Source organism: Saccoglossus kowalevskii, chromosome 17, assembly GCF_978046115.1.
Source record: "Saccoglossus kowalevskii chromosome 17, keSacKowa6.1, whole genome shotgun sequence".
Lineage (NCBI taxonomy): Eukaryota > Metazoa > Hemichordata > Enteropneusta > Harrimaniidae > Saccoglossus > Saccoglossus kowalevskii.
This window is the reverse complement of record NC_140657.1, coordinates 28,876,407-28,889,687: the sequence shown is the minus strand read 5'-3', so window position 1 is coordinate 28,889,687 and position 13,281 is coordinate 28,876,407. Positions and strand designations below refer to the sequence as shown.

At 33.6% G+C, this 13,281-nt stretch overlaps 1 protein-coding gene across 6 annotated transcripts in view; it reads left to right on the top strand.

Moving 5' to 3' along the window:
- LOC100367862 (G protein-signaling modulator 2-like) overlaps nt 1–10,512 on the top strand; it is a 142,412-nt gene extending 131,900 nt beyond the window's left edge. For 5 of the 6 annotated variants that reach the window (XM_085492256.1, XM_085492254.1, XM_085492255.1 and 2 more), the window contains 3 exons: nt 4,089–4,273; nt 5,331–5,497; nt 7,608–10,512. In XM_085492256.1, the coding sequence (XP_085348382.1) occupies nt 4,089–4,273; nt 5,331–5,497; nt 7,608–7,620 (365 nt within the window). In that variant the 3' untranslated portion in view covers nt 7,621–10,512. Of the gene's footprint in view, nt 1–4,088; nt 4,274–5,330; nt 5,518–7,607 lie in introns of all 6 variants that reach the window. The other variant, XM_085492253.1, reaches the window with a different exon arrangement.
- The last annotated feature ends 2,769 nt before the right edge of the window (nt 10,513–13,281 follow it).

The window sequence follows — 13,281 nt, the reverse complement described above, 5'->3', positions numbered from 1 at the left end:
AACTTTTTTCTGTCGTAAACCTAATCCAAGTCAGTGTAATAGTTGTTTTAACCTCAATGCTGACAGAGTACCGGTAATTGTCCGGGGATAATTTTATTTTGAAAAACAAAAACTGTTTAGTGGATGAAATTTAAGAAATGATAGATTTGGTATATTTTCAACTCAATAGTGTAAGGTCACAGTCAAAAGGTCTCATGAGTAATTCATATCTATGCAATATCAATACAAGATATCATATACCACTTCAAAGAAGATATTGTATGGCTTCAAGTGTTGTGAATTTTGTAATTCAGACATTCTTATACAGTTTATTTAGATGGAATAGTATTGTTAAATTGATAAATACCTTGGACTATAATGTATGATAACATGATTTTTCATAAAATGTTTTATGTTGAGTGTCCTGCAAATGGAACATTGTTAGTTATGATAAATAGTACTGTAAAATCTGTAGTAGAAACCGCGGCTTCTATTGAAATGGTACAATGCAACAGAGGGTATGCGGCTTCTATTAGAGCATCTTCACATATGAAAAATGGCGAATTTTTGGTTACCAATTGTTCAAAAAAAAATGGATGAGACTTCTATTAGGGATGCGGCTTCTAATGCAGATTTTACGGTAAATCGATTCGCCATACAGTATGGAGTATGGAACGGGGGGCAGACTGAATTTGTTCTCGGATGCAAAATATCATGTCAACCCAGACGAGAAAGATGTTCATCTTTCGTGTCCCCCAGTACTAATTCACAGTCACACATCATCATCTACTACAGACATCGATTACCATCTAGTGTCTATACGTGATGATCGCCGTAGTGATGCAAACATAGTGATCTCTACGGAAACCATTGGTGATCTCATCAATATAAATGCAATACTAAGAGGTTCATAGAGCTTAAGTACTTTAACAAGCACTTTTCTACTGTAGTCTTGTGTGTCTAGTTACAGTGTTTGCGCCATTAGAAGTGTATGCGCCTAACACATCATCGTCTGATAGCCGCCACAGCTGGAAAAAATGGCATAAAGAGACGATGTTAAATAAATAGGTCAAATTAGGTTAGTCTTTATGTGGTTGGTCTGTAAAGTCAGTAATAATTAGCTTCCTGGCTTGCCCATGTGACTCTGACACGTATACCATCTACTGTAAAATAGTTTATTGTAGCTGGAATTAATTTTCACTTTTTGGGTATTTTGTACGGAATTTATTTTCACTGATTTTTGACGAGTTGAATGTGAAATATAGGAAAAAGGTACATTTGCTGGATTTTATTTTCACTGAATCATCCTGTCAGCGAAAATAGCGAAAATTAATTCCAAGCGAAAATAAAGTGTTTTACAGTATCAGAAGAAAATCTCTAAAAGAAGTGTATAAAAATTGAACAATACATTTATTGTATACTTAGTCATTAAAAATGTCTTTGTATGGCCTCTGTTATTTATTTAATATGTGACTAATAGAGATATGATAAAATATATATGAAATATGATTGTCTCTCAAATTTTTCTGCACTTTTTTTCTTCAATATTTCTGGAAATGAAGCAACATTTAAGTAAGTTTTCAGTTTTTACTCAAAAAATTTGGCTAATTTTGTCTCAATCTTCTGAAGATTATAAACTATGAAGATTATGCAGACTATAAACAGGACTATTTTGTGAATTTGTGATGAAAAGAGGGAATTGGTCTTGAAAAGGTTAGGGGTCACACTAAAGTTTTCTAATATCTGGTAAATCTGGTAAATATAACTTACAATAGTTTTAATCAATGTATTCATCTAATGATTTTGTACTTCTTCAAATTCCTATTCAACTAAGTATAGATAAGTTTTCTGGGTAATTAGTTTAAACACTTGAATTAATAGTGTTATTTGTAACAAAGTTTGCATTTAATCCCTAGCATCAGAAAATCATATGCTAGCCTGTGATTATAGGCATTTCAACTTTGAAGTACCGGTATGCCCTCTATGGTCAAAAATGACAGCTGTGATCTATCATTCAAATGCAGAAGTCAACATTCACAAATAAAATTTTTGTAAACCTCAGGGAACAATGTGTTTATGACATTAAATTTGATAAATGAAATGATCCATAGTAATGATGCTCCACTTCTGTCATTGTCTCCCCAGTCATCTTCATCTAGCACAATACAGATCATCTTAAAAATAACACAAGTCAAATAAAATGTGTTTTTTTATTACGAGCTGCACTATGCGGACTGATGTATCCTATTCATTTCCCTCTAGTATGCATGTTAATCTGTACTTCTGATACTGGTGTGTTAAGAGAGCTCGATACAATGTCCTTGCATTCACATGTACTGGTACCATGTGATATTTCAGGAATTAGACGTCAGTTTCGCAATAATTTCCATCTCTCCAGCTGCAGTAATTTACGACAGTGATTACCAGTACATCATTTAAGAAGCTGGTGGCTCTTATTCATTATTTGATGCAATGATAGCAATACAGATCACTTCTGTGACTATATGAAAAAAAAAACAGTACTACAATCGTTATTACTCACGGCATGTAAAATAAACTTTCTATAGACAACTTTTTGCAAACTTGAAAGACGGGATATTTTACACATTTATAATAAAAAAAAAGTGCCATCAAGTTTTTAAAATCCATTGGTAAACAGTAAGATTGTATTACTTGTACAATGCTGGCAGTGATTATAACCATACTCAGTGTGTCATCATTTCATTTCAGTCACATTATAATTAAAAATTTCCCATTCTTTGCAAAAAGGAAATGCACACGTGGATTTCATAATTGTGGAACAAATGTGCAGTTTTTAATAATGGTGTGAAACTTATATGCATTTTAAATTTATGGTGTGAAACCTATATTGCATATACATTTAGGTTTCATACCATAATTAGACAGCGGCCCATGCACTGTCGTGTACATTGTACACGTAAATTGACCTCTTATTACCTGGGTAACTATTTCATTGACCTAACTGGTCAAATGTTGGGTAAAGTTGAACACCATCAAGTTACCATTGAAAGAATAATGGAAAAGCAGAACAGAGAGTATATGCATCATGATATTTTTATGTGCCCCGGGATTTTACTAGATCATTTTACATTCACTGTAGGATCCAATCTGATTAAAATCTGATGTAGTGTACGGGCTTTAATTATTGTGGCTATAAACTTATTTTAATTTTATTTTTTATTACTTTTGTTATTAATGCCCTTTTATTTTATTATTTTACTTTGATTTTGTGATTTTTTTTTTAATTCTGCCCTACCTACATCTGATCCGACGCCTATGTAAGTCCCGTTCAAATCTTGCATAAGTAACAGCCAATCACAGCCCCCCTTTTATACAGGCTGTCGGTTGCTTACTTTTCAGTGTAGCGATACTCTACGGGCAATCTTTCTGTACATTATATTTTGCCCACTTGAATAAACCATTAATAGAAAATTGCTAGTATATTTTTATTTGCAAAAGAAATTCCACAGCATTTTACAATTTTTGTCATTACATTGAATATTTTTTTCACTTCCAACAAATGTGTACACTTCCAGATACATCTTCGCCAACCAAGGTTCGTTCATTCAGTCATCGCTTCAATTTTACATCACTAGAATGGAAGCCAAAAAATAAGTAAATCGTAATGATTAGAACACTGTAAACAGCTATAGTAAACAATGCAAACTGATTTTAAATTGTATAACGATCACCGGCCCACGGCATCGACGCAGAAAATTGGAGCAAAAAAATATTTCCTGATCAATTGCGATGTGTTCCAATAAAAAATATTTTATTCCAGTCCAAATCAGCTCAATTACTTTAATAATGTCATAACTCAATGCCGTATCTCAATGCCGTATCTCAATGCCGTATCTCAATGCCGTATCTCAATGCCCATATCTCAATGCCATATCTCAATGCCATATCTCAATGCCATATCTCAATTCAACATTGAATTGTAAAAAAAAAGACATTTTTCGTGGTCTTTCATACATTACGCGACATTTTGCAGTGATCACACCAACGCGCATCAACCCAACCCTTGATTTATGAGTCTTTGATCAATACTTTTTATAAACTTCTTTCTCTTTCTATTTTATCTTTAGCAATATCACCACAAAAAGAAGAATTCTTGGATAAGATAGCATCATTCCAGAGCAGTCGGATAAATGAGCAAAGAGCTAGTCTACCAAAACTGCCAGGTCTTCGTACAAATATGTTAGAGCAATTAGTCACTAGCGAATCACAAGTGCCCGATGATAATTTCTTTGAAATGCTAATGAGATGTCAGGTAATTATATCTGTGCATGTTATACACACACTGAGATATTTTGGAGTTATTGAGAAATTACGTCAAAATCTGCACGATTCAGGGATTGTATTAATTGACATGTAACAAATTCTACACTGCCCGAGTGCGTGCGTCGTTAGAATCCTTGATAGCATTGTTATTATCAAGATAAGGTTAGGCTACTTCCATATCTATCTGCGTGCATCGTGATGTGCGACGATCTCACTAGAAGCAAAATCACGCATGTGGTGAGCGTTTGAAGGCTATCCGATTATATGTGCGTAAATCTAAGGTATAGTTTACAAATAGCCTCACAGAATTCAGTGGATGCGTGGTTTCCGCAGTCAGAAATGAGAGAGATTATCGCCGTAATTGTTGTAGTCATTACTAATAACATTTCTGGGTGAAACAAGATTTAGCATTAAGTGGAGATAATTGTATAAGTCCTTTCTCATATATTTTTGTTTTCAACAATTTGGTTCAAAATATCCAGCCAATGGGTAATTATGGCAATTTGGTCCTAATAAATTACTGAAAATATATAAAATGTGTGAAATGACAGGAGATATTATTGCACTCGTAGGGTATGAGTGTACCATTGACTTAATTCTACTTACTGTTTTCGATGACAGATGGTTACAGTCAAAACTCATCAAATTAGCATAATGCATTATAATGGAAAGATTGTTATTAAGTTTCAAGCATGTAATATTGAAAATTGTATCTATATTTCAAACTCCTGTCACAGAATGCTGACCCTTTTAATTGTATTAAAACAGACGAGAATGCAATATAGTGGCTTCTTTTTAAAAATATTTGCATGCAAGACGACAGCACAGAGTTGTTAATATCACTGTTATCGCTCCTGACTCGTATACCGTATTTCTTCTTTGAACAAGCCTGTATTCACGCACACTTAGAATCAGAAAATCGTTCATTCAATGTACTTTCCCAGCGCCAACCAGACCCATTTTTTTTTTTTTTTCCTATGTGTAATTTTTGTAGTAATTACTGTATCATTAATGCAATTAATGTTATTTAAATTACTGATTACTAGGGTTCCCGTATTGAAGATCAAAGGAGCAATCCACCCCCTCCACCAAAGGCACCCACAGTACCAGATGAAGACTTCTTTAACCTTATACAAAGGTTACAATCAGGTCGACTCGAAGAACAAAGGTCAACGCTACCAGAAAAGAAGAAGCCAAATCAAAACGATCCAAAGTAAATATGTGATATAACTGGTATGGGTGGTTTTGTTAAGATTCATATTAATGTGCCGTTTATCAAGGGCAGATACAGATAAGGGTTTACAACTTGAGTGACATATGATTGAGATGTCATTGCACTCACATAAAGTCACACAATTCATGAGACATATTTCATGTTACCAAGAGCATATAAAGAAATGAATGTGCATCCTGGTTGATGTGATGATGTATATGTTTGTGATCAACACATCACCGACTGAAATCCTCCACCAATAGCGATATAAAGGGTATAAAAGATTATCAACATTGACTTTTTCACCACTAGAATTTCTTGCCCAAATTTGTCTGCACTTCTTTTTTTATATTCTTCGTTAAATGATCCCTAAATTTGGAGCTAACAGGAAAAATTTGAGTCAATTCTCAGTTTTTACTCAGGAAATTTGGCTATATTTTTCCCAATCTTCTGGAGGAAAGTGCAGACTATAAACATATTAACTATTTTTTGAATTTGTGATGAAAAGATGGAACTAGTGGTGAAACACATACATGTAGCCTGCTGTAATCCTCCATGGATAGCTGATATCGGCCAGTGATGTGTTAATACAACTTTTGTATACAAGTCGGGCACGTAACTGAGTGTCGTATGCACAGTCAATTTTTGTTTTGATCTGTGACTGTATTTGATATATATATTTATTCTAATGATGGGTGACTTCATTAACCAATTTACATCAGGAATTTTATCAACGACATTGATAGTTGCATACCACGTTTTTATTTGCATCTTAATTCCCATTTTATACAGTATAGACAGTTACCAATACTTTTTTTCACCATGGCCTAATTTATCAGTATTGAAATCAATTACTGTTACATAGAAGCCTACTTTGAAAAGCACATTTGCGACAATTTCAAATCATTCCTAAATCAAATTCTGCCATTCACTTGAAATTAGTGCATCTGAATTTTGTATTTGTTGAAGCTGTTCAAGATGAATTCAAATGATGTTATACTCAGTACACTGTATGCTACATTGAGAGAATTGTTTATAATGTGAAAATAAAATCACACTGGAAACTTGTATAGAATTAAATGTATATTTTTTGAAATGTTTTAACAATATTTAAGGTTCATATTAAAAATGTGACAGAGAAATTTTTAGCTGTAAAAAATAATTTCAGCCAAGAAATCAGTGTAAAAAGGGCAATTTTGACATAGCATTCAGACACAGCATTGTTTCTAGACAATTTGTTGGTAACCCAAATATTTTTCTTTATTATAGTATTCTAATCGCATTAAACCCATAATAAAAATATGACATATACATGCAATTTTTAATTTGGCATCAACTGTCTTGACCTTTTCACTACTAGACTTCCTTGCCCAAACTTTTCTGCACTTTTTTCTTGTATTGTTCAATATTACTGGACAGGGTCAGTAGCGTTAAAAGTCTTTGGATTTTTTGAGGTCTGGAAAATCTTTGAGTTGTCTTTAAATTACAGGAAAAATAAAAAAACTTTGAAAAGTTTTTGAATTTCTTTGTAGTTATTAATTCATTTTAGAAAGGCTTGTTTTCTCTGCATAGTCTTTTTTTATAAAGTGTTTTCTACCCCAGTTCCAACAAAGTGTTGGCAGTGATTGAATTTTGATGAACTTTGGTGATGATGTTGGCCTGAATTAAGGGTCAAAATGTCTTGGGGGTGCAAGAAAGTTTGGGAAAAAGTCTGGAAAAGTCTTAAAAATCATTTCTCTCTTGGTGCTATGGACCCTGCTGGAAGTGAACCCTAATTTTCACTTTTTACTCAAAATATTTGGCTATTTTTGTCCCAATCTTCTGAAGGAAAGTGCAGACTATAAACGGGACTATTTTGTGATGAAAAGAGGGGACTGGTGGTGAAAAGGTTAACAGACGTGTTTATTTGAGCTCATCACTGTGCACATATTGTATTTACATATAATCTATTAGGAATCAGGTGGTTGTTGCCGTCCATGTCTGCGTTGTTGTCGTCCATGTTTGCGTTGTTGTTGTCGCCATTGCTAACATAGTGTGTGTGCGCTAAACCTGGGTCCTGTGTGACAACATACCACCACTAATGAACCATTTATGTTATTCTCTTTTGCAGGGGTAAACATTGAACACCAACTCCTGCATCGAAGTAAACTTGGAAGTGCACCATCAATTATATCATGAAATTTCCATTCCTGGTTTATGTGGCGCCAACAGTGACTGTTTATATACACCTTTCTTCTAAAAAGTGGTTCTGTTACTTTCATCTATATTTGAATTAATTTGATACAAGGAGATAGCAATTCCTGTTATTGATGTTAAAGGAAAACTTACAGAAATTTTACGCTGAACAGACAGCAGTGCATTATTGGCAAAAAGTCAAGGATCCCTTGAAGATATCATAATTATACTATTCTCTCATAAACAAGAATCGTTATTCGATATATTCAATATGAAAAGTCAATGTCAGTTTTTATTACCTCTCACAAAACAAATGCGCAAATCAAAATTGAATAATATGAATTATTATCCATTTGCTGCAAAATTGTACAAGAATGAATAACAAAAACTACTCCAGAATTATGGCTGGAAAAAAGGGGCTTTGAGATTAACGGTACCTATCTCAAATAAAACTGCTAAATTTCTCATCTTAGCTTGCAAGCAGTATTTTACTCCATGCATTTGGTCTGATGTTGCATCTATATTTTAAGAAACACAAGCATTAACCGATTCCAAAATTTCATTTAGTAAAAAAAAATATTTGACACATCTCCAAATGCACATTCTATGCACGCAGTAAAATTACCTTAAAACGATTTGCATTTAAAATAATCTGCATAACATATAGTTGCCTGTTCACCACCAGAATTTCTTGCCCAAATTTTTCAGTACTTTTTTCTTGTATTCTTCAATATTTCTGGAAATGAACCCTTATTTTGGAGCCAACAGACAAAGTTTGAGTCAATTCTCAGTTTTGTCTCAAAAAAATTGGCTATTTTTGTCCCAATCTGCTGAAAGAAAGTGCAGACTATAAACAGAACTATTCTGTGAATTTGTGATGAAAAGAGGGAACTGGTGGTGAATAGGTGTGTATTTATTATCTAAGCAACGAACTGTACTAAATCTTGACATTAATGGGAATAATCTTTGCGGTATAAAATGTACAAAGAAAAAAAAAATTATATTTTTTTTCAAATGTTTCTTGTGTAGAGATATTTTCTTTGCAATATTAACACTCGGTGATGCTACTCATGGGACCAACATTCTTCTGGTTACTATGTAAACCTGTACAATGTTAATATTATCTAAGAACTTATGGTAAGTTCGCCGTTTTCCCCTCATATACGTGGTGGCTTCAGCAGGGGATGGTGGTCTTGGCACCACAAATACACTAGATATGGGTTCCATACAAACAAAAATTGCTACGCTTACTAAATAAGAGCCTTTACCAAAGTTTATCAAAGTACCATAAGTGCTGAGATAATTAATGCATTAAAGGGCAGTGGTCATCATGCCATGCATTGCACAAGATATGGGTCTCGTATAAACAAAGACATTTCCAAATTTTAATTAGATATAAATTTCTTTGGTGTTTGGAAGGTATCGAAGGAGTCACCAGTGGTAATTAGTTCAAGTCGCGTCCAGGTCAAAACTCATTAGATTGTGGGAAAATTGATGTTTATCAACATAAAATGTCGCACATGCCCAGCACATAGACCACTGCCCTTTAAAGTTTAATAAGATGTCAATATTGGTATTTAGAGCACATTTTGTCTAAATCAAAACTTCATGCTTGCAATCCATTTTTATCGACACAAATCGCACATTGACACACTTGCAAGTACCATAGATGTTTAAATTCCTATTCCCACGTGTCATTGTCAGCAGTTGGCTGCTTGGTTTTTCTTTCTGTTATTTTAATGTCCAACAGATGACATGTACAGTTATGTAATAACTAACAGTAATATCATGTTTATGTAGTTGAATAGTGTAACTGAACAGCTGCTTATGATAGGTTTATTGGAGCCCCATCTCCATTGAACAGTGTAAGGTACATCTTGGTAGATTTTCATTGGTAAATTGCGCAATTTCCGTTATTTGATATTTTGACGACTCTTGTGATGATGCTGATGAAAAGTTCACTGCTACAAAATTCTCCCATAATCACCAAAATCTCAAAAAATGAAAATAAAGTGATTTGCAGTATTTCAAAGCACATGCGGGAATTGAGTCCCAAGCGACAATAACAACATGCGCTAAAATCGCAGTCTCATGGGTAGACGCTTGTTTGTAAATAATGATACACTATGGTCATCTGACACATGCGCAGGTGATGACTTCCCCGCTTTAACTTTCTGGTAATATTTTAAATCAAAATGATCAATAAAGTTGCTGAAGATAAAACTATCAGGATGGTGCAGACCCAGTTTTAGTTTTAACCTGAATGTTGATAAAAAAAAATTTAATCAAGTTGTCCGATTAGCTTGATTTAAAAAAGTGTGCGTATTTTATAGTGCGCCTTCAAGTTACCGTAACAATGTCATTTGATCTAAGGCAGCATGTGGTTATTAACTACAGTAATCTAGGGGGTCTCATTTATGCATCAGTATTGTATTGTAAAGAGGTGCCAGCCAACTAAATAAATAAATACTGTCACATCCACAGTGGGATATTTTAATATAATTACTGAATTTTAACAAAAATTGCCAGATTGTATTTAATAGTCAATTTGTTGGAATTACTCTCAAAAAAATATTTACTTTATAGGAAAAAATATGTTGTGTGTATGTTTTTAAAATTATTGTAAAGTTTTTAAAACCTCATTCCGAAATTCTCCCAGATACTGTATATATAATTATTCTTCACCTTTTATGGCATGTAATTTATGCTTTCAATGATCATATTCTAAAGTGACCACTTTTGTTCTTTTCTTCAGCGCTATTCGTATTTGTAAATTCTTTTCTTTATAGGTAATAACTTTGATACAAGTCAATATTACATGATGATTTCGCATCTATAAATAGCTTATTTGTATTCTGTTAATTGAATTTCCTTGTGTGTTTAAAATTTTTCAAAAATACGAGTAAATTTTTGTACATTTTGCCCCCTATATGTGAAATTTATCTTCCAATTCAATGGATGTTGTTCTCTTGTTCATAAGACTGTAATCCAATGAGATCACATCTGGCATGCTAGGTGTGCATGCCTTTAACTTTATGTACCCCCAAGAAAAGACTACATAGACACAGTAACTGGAAACGGTACACTATTGTTACCATGGCAACATCTTCAATATAAAATGCATCTACATTATGTTTCAAACTGCTTGTTTTGTTTTTTTACAAGCATTATTTTTTTAACAATAAAAATCATTCCTCTACCAACATGTTAAGATAGAAAGACACCACAAGAAAGCTGACAATCATAAGACAGACAGACAGACTGCCTGAGAAAAACAACTTTTTAGCATGGTCTTTTTAAAGTTTATATTCCCACTTTTTTAAAGATGTGTTTTTTTTTTGTTTTTTTTTACTGGTAGTTTGTAAAGAACAAGTTAAAGGCAAATTTTGTCAATTTTTGATCCACTATCAGCTAGCATATAAGTGATAGAAAAATCAATATTATTAAGCTACCGATATAAACTATATGGGGGCAGCCATCTTAAATATGGCTTGAAACTAAATACTAATAAACTCAAGTTATATTCAAGATGGCTGTCCCCATATAGTAAATATTGGTAAGTTGATCGCATTTATTTTATCATGATTTTGCCAGCTGACTGACTTAATCTGCTACACAAAATTGTCAAAAAATTATGTGGCACAGCTTTCAACTGGTTCATACCAAAAGCCAATTCCTTTTTTGTTCATCAAAACAAAAAATGAGCTTGCTTCTTCCCATCACTGGAGTAAACAGCTGTGCTAAAAAGTTGTAAATGAAATTTCAGAATTCGTGTAAGAATTCGCTTTTGGGGAAATGGTTGATGGTGTATTGAATGTTCAAGGTTGTAATATTTTAGTTAAATAATTCATCAGAAAAACTAAATTCACCAGAAAGTTGCCACATGAAAATATCTCCAATTCCATTAGTATTTTTTAGACCTGAAAAAATAGTTTAGTTTCCTGTAATTTTCATTCCTGAACTTCAAGACAAACTAATTTTCTTTTTCTTTTTTAAAGTGTTGATATCATGCCATCTCTACTCAGCAGATTTATTAGCTTCCTCAGGTGCACAAGACCACCTAAGTATCTAAGCTTTTGTTAGTATACAGTACAGGTGAATGTGATATCTCCACTTTGGCGGAAAAAATTATATAATTTTTTTAGTATTACATGTAGATTCCCAAGTGCTGACTTTTTAGTTTCAGTAGTAAATGAGATAGCTGATGCTAGAAGCTCCTTGTGTTTAAATATTTGCTGACAGATGGTCTGCCTCTGTAGAAAGCTTATTTTTTAGCTCATGAAAGTTGTCAGTGTGATGTACTGAAAACTTTCATGATTAAATTCCCTGCAAAATAACCATATAGAAGAAAATGGCCCTTTTTTTTTTTATCGACTGCTGCAGCCAATAAGGATGCACACATTTACTGCATCAAACTTACTCCTTGTTTAAAAGGTCATTTGCTTAAACATATTCAAATGCTCATCTACTTGTATATGCATATTATTCCTCTATAAAGTGTACACCCTTTACAAATCGTTCACTGTCCTTTCGTTCACCTGGTTTCTATTTCTAGCATCTGCCCTGTTGTCATTTACTAACTATTGAGGGCAGTATTCTCATGCTTACAACACTTCCACCTTATTGTAAATTCAATATTTTTAATTTTTTTCGTTTTTATTGCTATCATTTAGCTGTAGACTCACAAGAAAATACGTTTATTTTGTCTGAACGTCTTCAAGTAAACTTTATAAAAACATTAACATCGTGTGATTTTAGTTCAGCTGATGTGTGAACATTCAATTTTCAACGAACTTGCCAAGTGTATTTGAGTTCTGTGCATGTGCAATTTTTTAAGTCGATATGGATTTCTCCAAGTCCCTACAAATTTTGGAATCCCAAACATAATTTGGCAGCCTCAATCAATGCTTACCATGGATGCTAGTTGCGTGTATGTGTGACTATTTTTGTCACAAAATTCAAATTTATGGTGTATTTTTGATGTGATTTCATTGCTCACAAACTACCATTATACTAAAGTTAAAGCGCGGTAGTCATCGCACAATCCAAAGCGTTCTTCAAATGGAAATCACAAGTATAAGGTTTGACCTCGGTGCAACTTGCGCTGATTACCGCCGGTGACTCCTTGATACCTTCAAATAACATGAAAATTACCTAATTAAAGCTTGGAAACGTCTCAGTTCGTACTTGTTTATCTGCGCAACAGTCAAAGTCGCCATGTTTGTTTATATGAGACCCATAGATCTTGCACATGCGAGGAAGACCGCGCTTTAATGATTGTCACCTAGGAAGTGTAACCCCAAGGGACAAAAAAAGGCACATCAGACTTCACAAATTGAGATCTACAGGTAAACTGGCAAAGTTGGGACTACTTTTTTGTTTTACAAAAAGAAATAATTGTTTTGAGTCCTTTTACCGTGATCGCGAAAGAAATTCGTGGTCACCCTAGTTTTTGTGATCACGCTGAAAAGGCTAAACCATGGAAGGTACTAACATTGGTACGAAAACTTACCAATTGTTTTACGGAATCCAAGTCTACCGTCTGCTTCTCTGATCTGTGTGATGCGCAACGTATAATGAAGCTCCCTAAGCTGTGGAATGTTAAACAA